General features: G+C 40.9%; 2 protein-coding genes across 9 annotated transcripts; both read left to right on the top strand.

Moving 5' to 3' along the window:
- The first annotated feature begins 5 nt into the window (after window positions 1-5).
- Window positions 6-8507, top strand: LOC6580177 (SR-related and CTD-associated factor 4). 4 transcript variants are annotated; one of them, XR_001449274.3, is made up of 10 exons: window positions 9-226; window positions 538-1125; window positions 1372-1686; window positions 1814-1969; window positions 2036-2140; window positions 3202-3532; window positions 5108-6361; window positions 6422-6700; window positions 6757-7927; window positions 7993-8507. XR_001449274.3 is itself a non-coding variant. In XM_002006001.4 (9 exons), exons 1-9 carry the CDS (start codon window positions 197-199, stop codon window positions 7830-7832), a joined length of 4134 nt encoding a protein of 1377 aa, XP_002006037.1. In that variant the 5' UTR covers window positions 9-196; the 3' UTR covers window positions 7833-8507. The 4 variants fall into 4 exon arrangements, 3 of the variants coding, with proteins under 3 accessions (XP_015019617.1, XP_002006037.1, XP_015019618.1); XM_002006001.4 differs by having other exon boundaries at window positions 6757-8507; XM_015164132.3 differs by lacking the exon at window positions 1372-1686 and having other exon boundaries at window positions 6757-8507.
- A 601-nt stretch (window positions 8508-9108) lies between these two features.
- Window positions 9109-19373, top strand: LOC6580176 (macoilin-1). Of its 5 annotated transcripts, XM_044010754.1 has the most exons (11): window positions 9111-9382; window positions 12820-13287; window positions 14627-14771; window positions 14841-14967; window positions 15050-15176; window positions 15239-15897; window positions 16149-16460; window positions 16524-16628; window positions 16695-17410; window positions 17474-17666; window positions 17734-19373. In XM_044010754.1, the coding sequence occupies exons 2-11, from the start codon at window positions 13208-13210 to the stop codon at window positions 18294-18296; spliced, it is 3027 nt and encodes a 1008-aa protein (XP_043866689.1). In that variant the 5' UTR covers window positions 9111-9382; window positions 12820-13207; the 3' UTR covers window positions 18297-19373. The 5 variants fall into 5 exon arrangements, with proteins under 5 accessions (XP_032585647.2, XP_043866689.1, XP_032585645.2 ...); XM_032729756.2 differs by having other exon boundaries at window positions 9109-9173; window positions 16149-16628; XM_032729754.2 differs by having other exon boundaries at window positions 9111-9270; window positions 16149-16628.
- Window positions 19374-19470: the final 97 nt, after the last annotated feature.

The following is a 19470-nucleotide window of genomic DNA, read 5'->3' as shown; positions in this document are numbered from 1 at the left end:
GATGAGCTGATATACGAAATAAGCATCCCTACTATCGGCAGCCATTTTTTCACGCTTTCTTGCGAAAAAATTGTGAAAATTCAAGTAAAAAGTTGTTAAACTGGCAAGAAAATAATTTATAAAGATCACATATACTGAAATAGTATGCGAATTTGAATATTGTGCGTGCGTGTAGTGTGTGAGCATTGAAATAATCATGGAGACGGTCGTCGCTTTCAATAATGAGGTAAGATGAGGCCGCCGCAGCACACACACATGTACATATCAAAATGTACTTACATATTTATATCTGCTCATATATACCACTCGGTATTTACATATATGTCTCATGTACGTACGCCTTATGTAGTTGTGTAATTTATACAATTATATTCCCGACACTTACATGTGTGTATATATGTAAATTAAATATTGTTGCCAACAAACATGCAGCTTCGCGTCCTGCCGTGCTGCCCATACCAATAGAAAATAATCCCTTTTCGCTCTTTGTGCCTTGTGCTCGACCATCTATTTCTACATGTGTATGTTTTCTTTCAGCTCTCCGGGCTCTATGATAGCCGACCGCCCATATCGAAGGCTAAAATGGCCGCCATCACAAAGTCGGCAATGCGTGCAATTAAATTCTACAAGCATGTTGTGCAGAGTGTTGAAAAGTTTATACTCAAATGCAAGCCGGAGTACAAAGTGCCGGGCCTGTATGTCATAGACTCAATAGTGCGACAATCGCGTCATCAATATGGCACCGAGAAGGATGTCTTTGCGCCCCGCTTCCAGCGTAATCTAACCGAAACGTTTGCAAATCTGTTTCGTTGCGCGCCCGAGGACAAGAGTCGCATCATTCGCGTGCTGAACCTTTGGCAGAAGAATAATGTGTTCAAATCGGAAGTAATACAGCCAATATTTGATTTGGCTGATCCAAACCATCCGATTTACCATCAAATGCCACCAATCAGCGCCGGCAATCTCAACGCGAGCTCTGGACCAAGTGGCAGCAGCGGTGTTCTAAATCTTTCGGATATTTCCAGTGGCAATGCTGCCAATGGTTTGAATGCCTCGGGAATGAGCAATATGGATATGAGTGGTGCTGTCGACGATAAAATGGGTGGTGCAATGCCGGATCTGTCGGTGAGTGGACAATGGGTAATTGAAGAGAACAAAGACTGGCAATGAATTAGGTCCAATAACAATATGATGTAGTAGTTAGTCAACCCACTATGGGCAGCTATACTCATTGCCAGGCTATGAGCGAGTAAATGTGGTTTTTCTTTCGATTCTAATAAGCCAATTGGCATTGCTTCCTTGTTACTATCACTATTTGCTCTATTTCTGATACATGTCTCGCTCGCTTGTCTAATGTACGCAACTACACAGATAAGCCACGAGAAGTGCTCAAGCTCTAGTCGACGTCACATGGAACAGCATTATATGAAGCGTCAACAACAGCAGCAGCAGCATCAACATAATATGCCATCCAGCAATTCGGCATCTGGTTCCAAGAGTCGTTTCGATAGTGGGGGACTAAGCAAGTCGCATCATCACAACAAATATGGCAAGGGTAGCAGCTCCCATGAGCTGGACTATGACCTGCGTGAGATAATCGATGACGAGGATGGGGACATGCTGATGGGCGACGATCATCATTGTATGGGCGATGATACGCCGCCCGGCTCTTCCAATTTGCTAGATGTATGCATAGGTCTATTCGTTATTTATCGTATTAGCTTTTGTGTTGAGGCTTTAGTTTTCTTGGGTTTATTTATTTATTGTTCACAATTATTTAAATGCATGCTAATAATAGCATCTAATTTCGCAGAACAATAATTTAAAGCAACTGCTCAACGATCCCAATGTCTTACGCCAACTGCAAACGCTGCAAAACTTTCAAAAGTTCAAGCAACAAGAGGAGAATCAAAAGCATCGCTACCAGGAGCAGGATGCCCTGCAGCAGCATTTGCAGAATGTTCTCAAGGTAAGTGCGCTCATTTACTCATCATAATCTCTGGTACTAGGGAATTTTCCTTTCTGCTCATTTTAGGGCACAGGTGGCTTGCCGCCGGGCGTCGGCATGGGCATGGGCCACAATGATGTGACGGACATGAACAAGGATGTTGAATTCATATCGGAACAGCAACCCATTGAGGTATACACCACACCATTTACTTTTAATAATGTAGATTTCATCGAATCAGTCAATGTGTGCATTTTTAATTGATTGCTAAATTGCAAAAATCAATTCAAACTGCATTACATAACTGCAATATTGTAGCTCATAATTAGATTACAATATATAGTATATATATATATATATAACTATAAGCGCACACATGAAAGTGGAACTAGTGTCGCATCTATTTCAAACTATATCCAACTATATATAGTTCCACTTTCATAATGCGCCAAGTGCTGCTGACGTGCCCAAAATGTTGTTATACCGGGACGGAGAATTCAGAGATTACCGTTTAATCGAAAGAATGGGGAATACTATTATTAATTACGATGATATGAATAACGACTTGATGTGCCTTACTGTTAAGTGCAATAACCGTTGTCGAATTTTAAAATTTTTGGCCAAAACTTAAAAATAACTATCGATAGGGCCATACTTAAATTTAAACTTGCAACTTTGCCTATACGTTTATATTAAAAATGGTAAATGAATGCCCAAAGGTAAGGTTTAACTTTATATATAATGACGGATGCGATACCCGATGCTAGAAGCGCCCCCGCCCTCCGTATAACAACGTTTGGTAAGTGCCTTAAATATGTAAACCACAAATTCAAGTCAGATTCAATTCAATTACCCATCAATGAAACACAAAAACTTGCTCGAAAACGCATCGATGAGAAAATGCCAATGAAAAACAAAAATGAGAAATGAGAAATAGTTAAGAACCGCCAACCAAGTTTGAAAAACGGCCAAAACCACACGTCAACACGCCAAGAATGCAGTTATAAAAAAAATAATACGTATTTTGTATAATTTGTAGTTTAACAACAATTCCCAACCCACAACCACTACCATCTTCTACTCCTATCCCATCCCATCCTAGAAAATAATTAAAATGAAACTAACCACGTCCCTCTCCCATTCCCACTTCTTTTCCTCCACATCCGCCATTATTTGTTTTATGCTTAAAATGTTAACGTGTTTATATCACAATCACTTTCTCTCAAATTCTTTGCAAAACTCCAAACGCTCAGGTTATCAATCTGGATGGTGCCGATTCCCGTAGTCCGACGCCCGATCGTGACCGTTACAAGCGCAGCCGACGCAGCAGCCGCAGTAGATCGCCCCGTAGTCGTGGCGGCGGCGGTGGTGGGGGTGGTGGTGGCAATGGAAACGATCGTGATCGGGGAAGTCGCCGTCGCAGCTCACGTTCGCGCAGCCGTTCGCCACGTTCCAGCCGCAGGCGCGGATCGCGCGATCGTGACCGCATGGAGCGCAGCACGCGCGACAAGGAGCGGGATCGCGAACATGAACGTGAGCGACGCAAGAAGGGCCTGCCCGAGATTAAGAAGGAGCATCTAAGTGGTAATTATTCCATGCACATAAGCATAGCGTAACGCCGTTACGCAGTTACGCATCACGTAAGCCCACTCACGCAATACGTAATTGTCGCATGCAAAAGATTTTCACGCACTCAAGATGAAGAAGAATGACAAAACCTTTTGATGCCACATTTACCTGTGAATTACACTTTGTTTTGGTTCACTCTCGTTTGGTCTTTTCAATTAATGCTAATACACAAATGTTTCTTTATTCTGCAGCTCCTTGGCTCGGTTGACGTGTGTGTGTATGAGTGCGCGCGTGTGTGTTTGTGTGTGTGTGTATGTGTGATTTAGCTTTAAAGGTTCTAAATCTCATCTGGCATATTTAACACAATGTCTCTGAAGCGTTTTTGAGCAAAGTTTTTTAGCAACGAAATGAATTGAATAAGCATATTAATGTACCTCCCCATTTTTATCAGTGTATCATCTAAGCACAGAGCAAATTTACTACACTTAAGGCTCCCTAAGGAGCGATATGTCTATTGAAATAATTTTTGCTTGATATTTTATTGCATACATGTGAAAAACTAAAGCTACACCTACACGCCCAGAGCTATATTTTACATACATGCACATACATATATATACACATTCTATATGCAGTGAATTAGGTTCACAATTAATTTGAAAAATATCGATACCCGATTGAAGTCGATAGAAACTGTAATATTAAAGCTTAACAGTCATTTATCGAATTGAAACATCGGCAAATAAGTGAGGCGCTCTTCTGCCAAAATTTAGTTTGTTAAAAGAAAGTGTTTATAAAATTGAATAATATTACAAATTAGTCAGATATCTCTATAAGAAGCTTTTCCCAATGAATTATTATACATAATTAATAATACAAATGCTCAGACTTGTACTCTAGATATTCATTACATACGTACTAATTTTCAGGGATATGATTTTGACTGAGCCTTTCTTCGTCTTCTTCTAGAAGTTTTTACCTTTATAGACAATATTACTAATAGGAGAATTTAAAAATCCATTGAAATTTCAGTTATAAAAGCATTTTGTGTATCGAGGTTTCTATTCTAATGATAACAATGTACTTTGAAAAGTACCAAGTAAATATTGTAAATATTGTATATTAATTATATTCAGAATTCTTAATTATATTTGGAAAGCTTCTAATAAAATTTGAGCTTCAAATAAATTTTTTTACTAGATAGTATAAAAGCCAAGTAAATCAATTGTGAAGCATAAATATATATGTCAAAGGGTCTAGTATTCACTCTATTAATTATATGAAATATTCTTATTAGATGTAGAATATATCAGTTAAATGAAATTTACATTTTAACAATATATCTATATTCAACTAGTTCGAGTATTAAGATACTCTACGATATGTTAGAATTGTAATAGGCATATGCTTCTATGCATATTCTATTGACTCATGTGAGATATAGCCATATCTGATAGCTGACGCAAGGAAAAGAAAATGACAAAAACTAAAAACCAAACGAGTTGTGTTTTATATTAAACTTTATTGAATTAATTTATCCTTAATAATATTTATTTAATTAATATTTCTTTATTACATTTATCTCTGCAGTGTGCAGTACCACGCTGTGGGTGGGCCATCTCTCCAAGCTGGTGTACCAGGAGGAGCTCTCGGATACTTTTGGCGAATATGGCGATATCGTGAGCATCGATCAGATTGTGCCCAGAGGTTGTGCTTTCATTGTGATGAATCGTCGCCAAGACGCACACAAGGCTATGCAGGCGCTTAAGAATCACAAGCTTCAAGGTCGTGCCATTACCATATCTTGGGCAGCTGGGAAGGGTGTGAAGAGCAAGGAATGGAAGGATTTCTGGGATCTTGATCTCGGCGTCACATATGTGCCGTGGAACAAGCTGAGCCCCGACACGGACTTCGACAGTCTCGAGGAGGGCGGCATGTTCGACGAGGACACCATGCCCAGCTGGATGAAGCAAAAAATCAATCAGGCGAAAAATGTCAAGGATGTCAAGCCGACAGCCCTAACCGGCGAAATGCCCAATGTGCCGTCTGTGGCGCCGCCAAACTTGCTCTTTGGCATTGACACCACACAGCCACCGCCAGTGGCTCCGCCACAGCATGGCGGACCTGGTGCACCTCCGCCCGCACTGATGGGTATGGTGCCTGGCCAGTTCCAGATGGCGCCTCCATTGGGCGCACCACCGCCGCAGCGCATGCTGGGTCCCATGGGACCGCTGAACCATCCGTTGGGCATGGCTATGCCTCCGAATATGGTGCCCGGCATGCCGCCGCCAATGATGATGCCGCCTAATATGATGCCACCCGGTTTTCCGACCATGGGCGGCCCACCTCCACATCCTATGGGACTGCCGCCGGGCGCACAGTTCCCCCCGCCGGGAGCAGTGCCGCCGCCCATGACCACAATTCCAGCACCCGCGGGCTCTGGCACTGGCAATGTGAGCGACGACCAAATGGATATCGAAATGGAGCTTGAGGATGCACCATCGCAATCGGCACCTACGTCCTCACAACAGCAAGCACCTAACTTCAGCCAGCCGCCGCCGATCTTTGCAGGTGGCGCCACGCAACCGAACAGTGTGGATGTGGCTGCAGCGGTTGCTGGCAATGATCTGTTCCAAAGGGATCGCGCACGTGGTCCTAGCGGCGCAGGTTCTCGCTGGGGCGGCCGCGACGACATTGCTGAGGCTTCGGAGCGCTGGAGGAATGAGAACGGAGGCGGTGGACCGCCGCCGCTAAGCGGAGCCTTCAACGAGGCACGAGCGCGTCTCAATCTCAATAGCATGGAACATGGTGGAATGCAACGTCCAGAATTCTTGGGTGGCTTGGGTAAGTCGCAAGCAAAGTAAATGCCATATTCATAATTTAATTTATGATGTTTCCATTTAGAATTTGATAATCGTCCAGGCGGTGGACCGCGTGGTATGGGTCCAGGCCCCAGGGGTGGCAATCATAATGGCGGCAATGGCGGAGGTGACTTCTTCCAGCCCAATATGAATCCCAATCAGAATCGTTTCAATCAGCCAACGAGTCTGATGCAGATGCGCATACCGCCGCCGGTGGCGTTTAATCAGCGCATGGGAGGACCGGGTGCAGGCAATGGAGTGGGCCCCATGTTTATGCGTAATCAAGGTGGCGGTGGACCAGGCGGCAGGCAGCAAGGACCAGGTAAGAACTATAAAGCTCAAAAATTAAATAACAACTAATGCATTCTCTATTTAAAGGTTTCTTCAATCCGCGCAATCCGTTTAACGATAACCAACGTGGTCGTGGTGGTGGCGGAGGTGGTGGCGGCAGCGGTGGTAGTGGTGGTGGTCGTGGCATGGGCGGTGGCGGAGGTCGCGGTGGCCGATGGAGTGATGAGGAGGAAGACGGCGGCAGCAATAGCAACAACTTCAAACGGCGTGGAGGCGGTGGCCCAGGTGGCCCGGGCAATCGATTCCGTGGCGAACGCGATGGCGATGATAGACGCGGCGGCAATGGACGTAGTGGACGTGGTAGCCAGCGCAGCGAAGAGCGTGAACGTGGACCCAATAATAATAACAGACGTGGCTCACGCGACGACAGTAATCGCCACTCGATAAGCTCCACGGATGAGAACGCATTGCAGGGCAAACAGTCTTCGTCGGAGCCGGATGATATGAAGAATAAGCCGGTGGCAGCGCCATCCGTGAACAATGTAGAAAAATCAGCTGCTGTAGATACCGAGGAGGACTGGGATAGAGAGCTGCAGGAGTATGATGCTAGAATGGAAGCGCAACAAGCAGCTGAAGCTGCAGAAGCCACCGCTGCCGCCTCTGGCGCTGGTACTTCTACTGCCACAGATACCTCTGATATTAATAAACAGAAATCGGAGACGCTGGCCGAAGCGGCACCTGCGTCAGTAGTAGAGACGTTTGCCACCCCGCATGCGGAAGAAATCAGCGAGGTGTCCAAGCCCAAGGCACCATCGCCTGTCTGCACGCCTCTCTATGACGAGTTGCCGCCACCAGCATCAGCAGCTGGAGCAACGGCACCGCCACAGCCAGTTGAGCAGGCCGAAGAGCCAAATCCAAAGATCGAACAGAAGCGTGTGACTGAGGAATTTACGCATGAGCCCGAGCCTGAGTCTGCGCCTGCAACAGTGCAACAGCCACAACAACGCGTTGATTCCCCACCCAGAGCAGAGCAGTCACCGCCAGCCTCAGCAGCCCCAGCAACAACAACAACAACAACAACAACAACAGATGCAACGAAAGATATAGCGGAGGAAACTGAGCCAGTTGCCAGTGCCCAGCCAGCAGTTGAGGCAGACTCATAGAATGCCGAGGATAACGAGGAATAACAGAAAAGGACAACAAAGATAGAAGGAACGGAAGAAATGTGTATTTTATGATTTCCTTACATATGATTCATGTATGTATGCATGTCACACAGCATACATATGTATATGCCCCCTTTTAATAATATTAAAATTTTAGCTTTTGAGATTACGCATTTGTTGAGACGCGACAAAGGTCTGCACTATTCTTGCTAGGCTAAGGCACTTTATTTGTATAATTTTTAAACGATTCACATATTATTTAAGGCTTTGGTGCCGCAATAACATAAAAACCAACAAATTGTAGGGTCCTCTGACATCGGACGCTAATAATTCCCCTCCTTCAAATAAGAATATTGTATGTAAAACAACAAGAAATGATAACCCAAACTCCAGAAAACATCAACAGTTAAAAGGCGCAAAAAAGGAACAAATTGTAGCAAATAATTAGAGAATAATATGATATAATATGGACGAAATTAATAGACAGAGGAGAAAACAGCCACGCTTGAGAAATGTTTATAATTTTGTTATGTATATAATTTTAAGATGGTATTTAACACAAACTGTTTCTTATGCGCAGGTTATAAGTACACGTATAATAATGTACAATTTAAATATGAAAATATTATCAATACTATTAATAATAAACAAAAACAGACAGTTGACTTATAACTAATGTGTTTTATTTCCCGATCGGCAGCATTGTAAGCGTTTTAATCAAATAAAGCAATTTGGCATATTATTCTTGCAGGAGTTGTTTTTTATATGTGATGATTATAAATATATACATATGTATGTATAGATGTACATATACATATAAAAGAAATATTTATACTTAATCTCTTTCATATATTTGTATTAGCTTAACTATTAACTTATTCATAAATTTTTTTAGCTCAATTTGTTAGTTTAAATATGTCGATAACTTGAGATTTACAACACTCAAACATCCTACAATTATCCTTTTTATTATAGCTTTTTAAAGCTTTTTCTTAGTGTACTGTAGATATCGATAGCTTCGGCTGATTCCCCTGACTGAAAAGCAATAGCTGAATAAAATTGCGCTTATTCAAACTAAGGGACTTATACAATTACGAACTAAATTATTGGAGTGTTGATAATTTATTTAAACCTCTAATAGTGGTTTATTTAATTTAAATTATAATCTTTGGATCTAGTTCGTATATACCAAATATCGTTCACTGTTAGCCAGTTCCGAAATGTTAATGTTATTAGCACTGTTAAGCAACATTTCTGTTTGGTATTTTTCATAAATAAAAAGTCTTTGCAGCTATATGTGTGTGTGCGCGTCATTTTAGAGCGTGAATTTTCGATTCGGTAAAAAAAAAACGTAAAAAAGCTAATCAATAATATTTATGAATGTTTTAAAAATTGATGAATTTAAAAAAGCACTAAAAATATATGCTCAAATTCGGTAATTAATTGTTTTAAGCTCCAAGCAACGCCGAACGACGTGCGAAAGAAAAATTTTGGTTTCTCTGTGCCAAAGAATTTACACACATGAGTGTATACGCATACACACACACGTACGTGTGCATACACAAGTATATTTATGTAGATGTGAGGCTGTTGTAAGAAATGTGCAAAATTTTATAAAACATCCAATATATAAATTGTGTTATAGTAACGGCGGAAAACGTTAGCTACTCTATTTAATTGTCGATAATACAGTGGAAGCTGCAAAAGTGAGAGAGCTGAGCGGAGCTAATATACAGTCTTGTGAAACTGTATGTTCAATACAAAAAAAAAATAAAATAAAATAAATAGAAAAGCAAAAAATAAACATGTCTATGCATGTAGAACTGTGCATGCATGTATTTATTAAAAATATAGACTTTCATACATGCATACATATGTATATAAAAGAGCGCGCGTGTATATTCAGAGTGTGAAATATGTACATTAATATGTCCGTGCATACATAGGGACCGCCGCCAACAAACCACACATACATGCGCAACACGCACACAGGCTGTTTCGATGTTTCGTGTTTCTGTTTGTGCGTGTGTGTGTGTGTGCTTGAATGTAATGCGAAAAAGCAACGTAACCGCTGACGACGTCGGCAGCTGGCTTCAGCATCTAGGAGCAGCATCCTTGTTTCTTTTCCTGTAAGCGCGCTCTCTTGTTGCTTTCAGTCTGCAGATGTGGATGTGGATGTGGATGCTGTTCGACAGCAAACCCCCAATCTCTCCCCCTACCACCATCACCACCCCAAAAACAGCAGCCATAGACTCAGTTTCAACCGCAACAGTCGCAGTCGCAGTCCACATAGTCCCCGCTGTGTATTTTGATCAACTTTTCACTTTTCGATAAGCTATTGTTGTTGCTTCGACAGTTTTTAGTGCTGTGTACATATGTATATTTAATGCAAACCATAAACAGATTACTATTATCAAATCGACACCGGTGTCAATGAAATATTATTAGTTACTCCCATACCATCTAAAATGTTGCTGAAATATACGAAAAAAAAAAAAAAAATAATAATAATAATAATAATACAAATATTTTTTCACATTCGAATACGTGGTTAAAGTTAAAGTTCTTTAACAATTGTTTGGCTGTGGCAAAGTTATTGTTGTTGTTCTTAGGTATCGCAAAACAGCTGTACATTTGAAGCCCAGACAATTTGATCGCAACAGCTTCCTCAATATATCTACGTGTGTGTGTTTGTTTGTACAATTCTAGTTTAGAGTTTAAAAGTGCAGACAAACTAAACTAAGCATTCATCTGTCAGGACTTAACAGTGAAGTAACAGTATGTTAGACATGCTCTCAGCAAAACAGACACTGCACGTGTGTGCAATAAGCATCTTACAGTTTATGATAAATGTATCGAATATTTATTAAGTGTCAAAATCAACTTTCCTTGAAAATGTAATATTACTCATTTTTAATTCGACCAAACTTATTGCCAATCGTATTCTTAATTATACATATAGGCAATTGCTTAGCTGTCTGTCAATAGGTTTACCTTTTCTAAATACATCCATAGACTCATGCAGACATACATGCATACTATGCAGGTATGTATTTTAATGTGAAGCCAGACGTCATCAGTAAGCTTAGCTTCCGTTACCGTTGTTGTGTCAGTTTCATGCTCTCGTATGATGCGCTCCACTTTTGGATGCTATTTATAAACGCTTTTATATGTATGTATGCGTGTACTCAACCCACACACTCACACAGTCAAAACACATGCGCAAGAATGGATTCTCTGCTGGGAAACAGCTTCCTTAAAATCTGCATACATAGTTCCGCTTCCGTCCAAAATGTCTGTACATGTTCACATGTATGTGTGTGTGTGTGTTTTCAGCGCAGTCGCAGTGTGGCCAGAATATAAAACGGATTGATGATGCCTGTGTGTTTGTGTAATTGCGTCTGTGTATGGGTCACACAATCATTCAACTTACCGGGCAGCATCCACATGTTGAGGCGCGTGCAGTTGCCGCTTCATTCCTTTTCTCTCCATACACATACTCACACACACATAAAACTGAATTGAACTGTAGCTCGCAGTCAAATTAAATCAGAATAAAATACACTTAGGCGAATTCACCTAAAATTGGAAATGAAGCTGCATCGTTAATGAACTCATACGCATATCAGCATGAAAATTCTTTTCTATAATCTTATCGTGGGAGACATTTTTTGGTTGCCGCCTAAGTGAACCCACTTGAAATAATGAACAGGAAGCAATTTAATTATTTTTGACTTGATACTCAGCTAAAAAAAAAAAAAACCTTTCAAAATTAAAACCAAAGCAGATAAACTAGTAACAAAATTCAGTAAAGTAAAAAAAAAAAGATTAGAATGATAATTTACAGCTATGAAGCTAGCGATGAATTTTAACGTTTCGATACACAATGATACAATTAGGGTGAACCAAATAACATCTTAAAGCAGAAATTTCGAGACTTATCTATGGTTGGTTTGTGATGAAAAATTTCGTCGCTTTTACGAGTATATTTCATTTTTAATTAGTAAATTGATTACTTTTTAAAATGTTTTGTAAAAGAAAGGCTTTTATGGGCTTAAAGGCAATTTAAAAGAAAAAGGGCCACTCAACAATTTGCTGACGTCCTAGTGTCAATGTGTGTATTTGACGATTTAATGCTGTTATTGTTTTGCTTGGCAGCTTGTTTGTATGTACGCTAATACACATGTATTGTTTATAAATTTGCATAAGCAGCAGCAGCCCATGATGACTTTTCATTTTCTTTTTTGATTTATTTTTATGATCAGTTGTTTCGCCCGTTGCGCTTTCAAGTTGAATGTCACCTGCTATGTTAAATTGGGAGGAGCCGTGCTTTAGTGTGAGGAGCAATTGTTCTGAATGCAAATACAAAGCAATAAAAATCGATATACGATTGCTAGCTTTTGCGGTTAAATTTTCACATTTATCTCTTTCACACACAGGCGATGCAGCTGATCTCTATTAGAGGAGTTCGCAATCGTGCTTCCATTTCCTCTATTATTTTGTTTTATTTTTTGATTGTTTTTAACGGCTAAATGTTAAATGCTGTAATTCGGGTATTGCTAAATGTGATTATTTTTGTATACCTAATAGGCTGACCGCATTTCAACACCAATTGCACGCCCACACTTGCACTTATGCAGCGTCAATAGCAACAAGAACAAAAACAATAATAACAATAGTACAAGCGGCCGCGGTCAACGCACAACAAAACGAAAGTGTTCTCAACAAAATAAAAATAGTTTTCGAATAAATAAATAAAAGCGCCTCATGCAAGCGTCGTTGACAGTTTTGTAGCCTAAAATGCAATGATACTATAAATGAATTAAATCGCATAGCATATACATATGTACAAACATACATAGTATGTATGTGTTGCATACATACATTTGTATGCTTAAATGAAATGAAAAACATTTTCAAGTTTTTTTATCTCCACTCTCTTGCTTATGTTTGTGTGTGTCCGTATGTGTGTATGTATTTGCAGTTAAGAACTGAAAGCCGGCTCAGCGGGAGGTAAATTTTGCGTACGCGTGAAATGTGAGGAAATGCCGCGCCGGCAGCTGCCATATCGATGTCGACAACTTCAACGCCAACAGCAGCAGAAGCAGAAGCAACCAATACTACAAGCAACAAAAAGTATCGCAACCCCCAGCAGCATAATTAAATAATTGCCAACAGATCGATCTCCATCTGATAAATTAAGTGTAAAGTGAAAGAGCGATTGAGTGAAGTGCGCCCGAACAATTAAATAATAACATTGGCAGGCAAATTCATAAAAAGAAGAAAGAAAGAATACGAAACACAATTAAACAAGTTCTTTAATCGAAATATTGCAACCAACCGAATAAGGCGATTTTCAACGTGCAGTAAAAATGAAGCGGCGCAATGCAGATTGTGGCAAATTACGTCGCCCAATGAAGCGGAACAAAATCACAGAGGGCATGTATGGCAGGTAAGTGCTCAAATACCACCAACACATCTTCTCTGTTTACGTGTGTATATTACGTATGACGTATTAGAGATGAGCGCGCTTAACGATATGTTCAAAATAATACGAATGAAGAAATGAGAATAAGAAAACAAACTTAAATACACATAGTTACATTAATATGTGTAAATATATTTATTTATTTATTTTTTTTTATAGAAAATATTTAAGCTAGCTTTAAGCTTTGAAGCCTTTTTTACATGTATATAAATCTTGTACGTGAGCATTAATATTGCTTCAATTTCAACGCATAAATTATGACATTTGAATATCGTGCTCGTGTCACGCCAACCAAACACGAAGCGTGCCCAACTCTTATATGTACATATATGTTTATATGTATATACATATGTATGTACGCATACATACATATCTATCCAGTTTATCGCGCTGATTCGCATACCGCACTGATCGCGTAATACATAATTCTAGATATGGTTGGTTCATAACAAAACTTGTATTAAGCTGCGCAACGTCAAATTAATTTATAAAAAAAGAAAATCAAATTTTTACTTTTATTATTTTGATAGAAAAATATTAAAATATTAATTGAAAATAAATTATTGCATTGGAGTTTAAGTAAAATATGATTTAATACAAATTATATTGTATTAGAAAAAAAGAAAAATCACATTCATATTCATTATTATGCGTTACGATTTAATATTGATTAATAGCTTTGATATTGATAAATTAATTACAGAGTTATTAGAGTTCACATAAAATATTATATAATGCATTTTAGCAAGCTATATTATATTAAACAGAAATAAACAAATCACATTAATTTATTTAGCATAGCTATAAAAATAAATAGAAATATTTAGTCAGGGTCGATTACTTGGCGGAAATATCAGTTTGGCTAATTATAAGAAAGAGTTCTTAACTCTGCTTCTTCTTCTTATTTGTTTAATGCTCTGCTGAATGTCTCAATGCTGACAGAGTTCAGCACTCAGAGATTGTCACGTTGTTTCTGATTTTATTACGCATTTATTTGTTTGTTTACATTTTGATTTTGAATTTTATTGTTATTTATTTTTAAATACAACGATATACATATATACATGTTTATTGTCATATGTATGTGTGTTATTTTCGAAGTGATTGAGTTAGATAATTTATTCAGCGCTTGTTTTTTGATTGTGTTTGAAAGCTATAATTGAGCATAAAATTCGAGTCCTAATCAAATTATTGATGAATCTATTAATCAAATATGGGCTAGATTTTTTTGTACATATATGCATAAAAGCTTAAGATTATAGAATCTCGTAATCATTTTAAATTTCTATTTTCATTTTTTCAGCACAACTGTTCTATACATGAAATTTCTAATACTTTGGGCCATTGTGATGGTGGCCGACTTCATGTTTATGTTCCGATTTGAATTCCTCTGGCCATTCTGGCTGCTGCTGCGCTCCGTGCATGACTCCTTTAAGTACAAGGGCTTGGTAAATACACAATAAATAGTATAATAATAAATAGTATAATATATATTTCTTATACATTTTGTGCTCCAGGCATTTTCTGTGCTATTCGTGTGCATTGCAATAACATCGGATCTGGTGTGCTTGTTCTTCATACCCGTACATTGGCTGCTCTTTGCGGCCAGCACGTACGTCTGGGTGCAGTACGTCTGGCATACAGGTGCGTCTCATCATCATCATCGTATTACTAACAATAATAATAATATTTATTTATGATCTTTTTTCGCCTTATCTAATTGCAGATAAGGGCATCTGTTTGCCAACTATTATATTGTGGATGTTGTTTGTCTACCTGGAGGTGGGCATACGATGGAAAGACAGTCGTCATATGCCACATTTGGACCTATGCCGGCCGTTCGCCGCGCACTGGTGAGTGATCACAAATGGTTTGCCATGTTCCCACTCTAGAACTTATTCCTATTCTTCTTCAGCATTGGCTATCCAGTGGTTACGCTTGGCTTTGGCTTCAAAAGCTACGTGGGCTATCGTATGCGGCAGCGGAAGCAGCGTGAGGTTGCTAAAGAGAATGAGTTCTATATGCAGCTGTTGCAGCAGGCACTGCCCGCCGAGGAGGCTACCGATGAGGCACAAATAGCGGGCGCGACAGCGGTAACTGTTGCCTCCAATGGAGCTGTGGTTGTACCCAATGGCACGGGCGGTGCGCCGGCAGCGCTCACCACATCGGCCTCGACCCAGGCCAATGGTGTTTTGGTAACTGCAACGCAAGCACAAAATCATCACGAGCATCATCACAGCGCTGGCAGTGGTGGCGGTGGCGGCGGCGGTGGAAGTGGCAGTGGCAGCGGCTCCGGCAGCAATGCTAGCAATAGCAATCATCATCATCATCACCATCACAACAACAATAATAATAATAACAACAACAGTAGCAGCAGCAGCAGCAACAATCATCACACCAAGGATAACACAACTAGCGAGAGCAGCACAGCGAGTGGGGCAACGGCATCGGCAGGAGCCGCTGCTGCTGGAGCCGCAACATCGTCCGCATCTTCGTCAGCGTCCACAAACACATCAGCCTCTGCGACAGCCAGGCAATCAAATTCAGCAGCATTAGCAGGAACAACAACAACAGGTGCTGAGCATTAACTACTAGCATTATATTATATTCAGCAAATAACATTCCCATAAAGTGTCCGACTTGCATGATAAGCTATCATGTGGTTAGAATTTTGTGTATGTAATCAGTAATTAGCGAAGCTTCGTAGTCTCCTGGCAACCACACGAAATTTGTATATATATTCATATGTATCATTGTAACCATAAGCGATAAAAATCAATCATGTTTATGTAATTATGAAACTAAATGTGTAACTATATTTGCAGCAACCGCAAATGGTCATGTTGGCGGTGGCTCACGCAATCATCGGCGTAGTATGGACAAGGACAAGCATCGCAACAAGAGCGATGCAGGCGACAATGAGCACAACAATGGCACGCGGCATGGCGGCAAAAATAGCAGCAGCAACAGCTATCAGCAAGTTGATGGCAATGCAACTACAACAAGTAATAACAGTAAGGAGAAGTCAGACTGGGATAGTGGCAATAGCAACTATCAACAACAACAACAACAACCGCAGCAACAGCAGCAGCAGCAGCAACAACAACAACAGCAACAGGGGGCAAAGGACAAACAGGGTGCATTGAACAAAAAGAAAACGCTTAATTCGAAGCAAATTGATATCGCCCCCTTGCTTGCAGACAAAAAGACGCACAATGCTGTCAGCAATGGCAATGTCCTGCAGTTCGAAACAGATGAGGCACCGATCGTGGAATCAGTGCCTCAAGTGGAGAAGGCGCCTAAAGGTAAGTGCTAAGCATTGGCTTATCCAATCTCTGATCTTGTAATCCAATATTCTTTTCGTTCCGCAGGCCGTCGAAATCGTGGTAAGAAGGATAATTCAGCCAAAGACAATCATAGCCAGCAGCTGGCGCAACAAAAGGAGGCAGCAGCAACTGCTGCACCTGCTGCCGCGGCAACTGCTGCCAGCAACAGTAACAGCAACAACAGTAACAACAACAACAACAATAACAATGATGCCAGCTCCGTTTCGTCGTCGACCAGCTCGTCGTCGAGCAATGCCGCCGCTGCCGCCATCTCGCACATTGCCAGCAAAGTTGTATCGAAGATATGCGAAACATGTATTAAGCTGGAGGCAGATGTTAAGAAATATCGTGCCGAAATTAGCCACATGAAGCAAATCGAGAACGAGCTGCGCCAGAAGCTGGACGTCAATCTGACCAGCAAATCCAGTTTGCAGGCCAAGCAGAAGGAGTGCGACGAGCTGGAGAAGCGCATACAGGAGCTGACCAATGCACGCCATGCCGACATGCTCAGTTTGCAGGCTGTGGAACGTCGCCTGAACGAGGAGCGTCGCCAAAAGCAATCTCTTGACGCCCAGCTGGCCAATGAGAAAAAGGCACGCAAAGCTGCCGAGGAGAAGGCGGCTCGGCCAGAGTGCAGCGCCCAGTGCAAGCAGCGTCGCCAGCAAATGGAGGAAGAGTTGAAACGCGTGCGCAACGAGCTCAAGCAGACCGAAGGCGCCATGCAGGTAGCCGTGGATCATGGCCGCAAATTCGAGCAGGAGGTGGGTGGAACAACAAAAACCTAATTGGTTAAATATAATAATTAAACTCTATTCTGTTAACAGTATCACATGTTGGAACTGAAGGTGCAAAATCGCGAGTCCACGCAAGCGGATGCTGAGATGCTGATGAATGCACTGGCTACCATGCAGGAGAAGAACACAACGCTGGAGAAGAATCTATCCGCAGAGACGAGAGTTAAGCTGGACTTGTTCTCGGCTCTGGGCGTGGCAAAGCGACGGCTAGAAATAGCTGACAGTATGTATAGCTAGGGGAATGGCAGTGGAATGCAAATGTGTAACGAACAAACTGTTTTGGCTTGCAGGTCAACGTCGGTCCAAGGAGGATGAGGTCATTGATCTCAAGGCCAAGATAGCCCAGCTGCTGGCTGTAATGCCGGACACGCTGTGCCTAAACACGGGGCCGCATGGTAGCGGAAGCATGCTGCGCATGAACGATACACCTCCGCTACAATCGGGCGGACCGGGCCCGTCCTCGCCCATGCTCAGCCTGGGCGTCGCGCAAGATTATCAACAGCATCAGCATCAGCAACATCAACAGCACCAGCAGCATCAGCAGCTACAGCAGCAGCACCAACAACACCAGCAACAGCAGCATCAACAGCACCAGCAGCACCAACAGCAGCAGCATCAACTCCAGCAACAGCAACAGGTTGTGCCCGTCTCACAGCAGCAGCAGCAACAGCAAATGGTTCCCGTCAGTGTGGCTGCAGCGCTGCATGTGGTGGCCGGCAATGTGGTCAACGGTGGTGGTGGCGGCGGTGGTCTCTCGACGCTGGATCCAAATGCCAGCGTCTATACGCCCAAAACCGGTAACATGATGGTGGTGCCGCCGGTGAATATGAATCCCAATGGTGCGGATGCCTGACGCCAGCAGCATCAACAGCACCAGCAGCACTCATCGACGTTATCGTCGGTGAGTGCATCATCCTCGCATCAGCTACTGAGACGACAAGTATGAGATTATTATAATTTATATGAAACGTAACTGCAAACAGCATCAACATCAGCATCTGCATCAGCATCAGCAACGGCATACGATAGATTTGGACTAGAGTAGTCGATAGATGACAAACGGCAAGTGGCAAATGGTAGGCAGTTTGCATATGATATAATGAATGTCCGTACTCTAAGCATAAGCAGTTTCCTTTAACGAACCCCCCACACAACTACAACAGTATCACAACTCAATGTACACCCCATTATCAATTATCAATTATCAATTTCCATAACTCAGAATTGTAGCCAAGATACATTTCGCAACGGCAGCTAGTTGATTGTTTTCTAAATTCCATGAATATTACCCAATTATATATGCTTTTATTTTTTGACCCATCTCAAATTGACCTCAAATGTCATACAACTTAATTAAACTAGAATCCAAATATTTTTGGGATATATTTAAAACGAAATGAAATGGAAATTGTATTCCTAATGTTCGCAACCAGTTCCAGTTGTCAACTACCTTATTTAATCCACCCAAACTTCGCTCATGGAAAAACATTAACACAACACTCATTCACTCATACTCATTCATTCATTTACACTCATTTGGCAGACTCGTTGCGCGAGTTCTTGATTGATTTAAACACATTTAAGAAATAAGATGAGTAAACGCAAAAGATAAAGAAACACTAAAAATGAAAATATTAATTTGTAATTGAAAATGCGAACGAATAGATAGAAATGAAGAAAAGAAAGATCTGTTTACTACTTACTTTACGAAACGCTGTGAGAGTTTGACCAACTTTTAGTGATGGCTTTTGGAATTTGGCGTGAATTATGCTTTTTAGCCAAATTGTATGCCCTCTTTCAATGGAATTTTTGAAGTCTGCGCCCTTGATTTATTATCTCATTAAATTATTTTTGTTATAAACTTTAATTGTACGCCTATTATGTAGAATTTAACTATTTTGAAAAACAAAACAAACAAAATACCAACAAATTTCTTTTTAAGTTTTAATTTATTTGTTGCTCTTCCTAAAAGAAAAAGAAAAAACATAACAAAACAAAAAAAAAAAAACAAACAAACAAATAAAAAA

Source organism: Drosophila mojavensis, unplaced genomic scaffold, assembly GCF_018153725.1.
Source record: "Drosophila mojavensis isolate 15081-1352.22 unplaced genomic scaffold, ASM1815372v1 contig_80, whole genome shotgun sequence".
Lineage (NCBI taxonomy): Eukaryota > Metazoa > Arthropoda > Insecta > Diptera > Drosophilidae > Drosophila > Drosophila mojavensis.
The sequence above is the reverse complement of the archived record's forward strand: the minus strand, read 5'-3'. Positions and strand labels throughout refer to the sequence as shown.

What these genes read in the sequence shown, in the direction of transcription:
- LOC6580177 (XM_002006001.4), top strand. Translation starts at nt 197, where the DNA reads ATGGAGACGGTCGTCGCTTTCAATAATGAG. An exon ending in TCGTCGCTTTCAATAATGAG is followed by an intron (nt 227 to 537) that starts GTAAGATGAGGC and finishes GTTTTCTTTCAG; the next exon opens with CTCTCCGGGCTCTATGATAG. An exon ending in CGGAACAGCAACCCATTGAG is followed by an intron (nt 2,141 to 3,201) that starts GTATACACCACA and finishes CCAAACGCTCAG; the next exon opens with GTTATCAATCTGGATGGTGC.
- LOC6580176 (XM_032729756.2), top strand. Translation starts at nt 13,208, where the DNA reads ATGAAGCGGCGCAATGCAGATTGTGGCAAATTACGTCGCCCAATGAAG. An exon ending in AGTGGAGAAGGCGCCTAAAG is followed by an intron (nt 16,629 to 16,694) that starts GTAAGTGCTAAG and finishes TTCGTTCCGCAG; the next exon opens with GCCGTCGAAATCGTGGTAAG. An exon ending in GCCGCAAATTCGAGCAGGAG is followed by an intron (nt 17,411 to 17,473) that starts GTGGGTGGAACA and finishes TTCTGTTAACAG; the next exon opens with TATCACATGTTGGAACTGAA.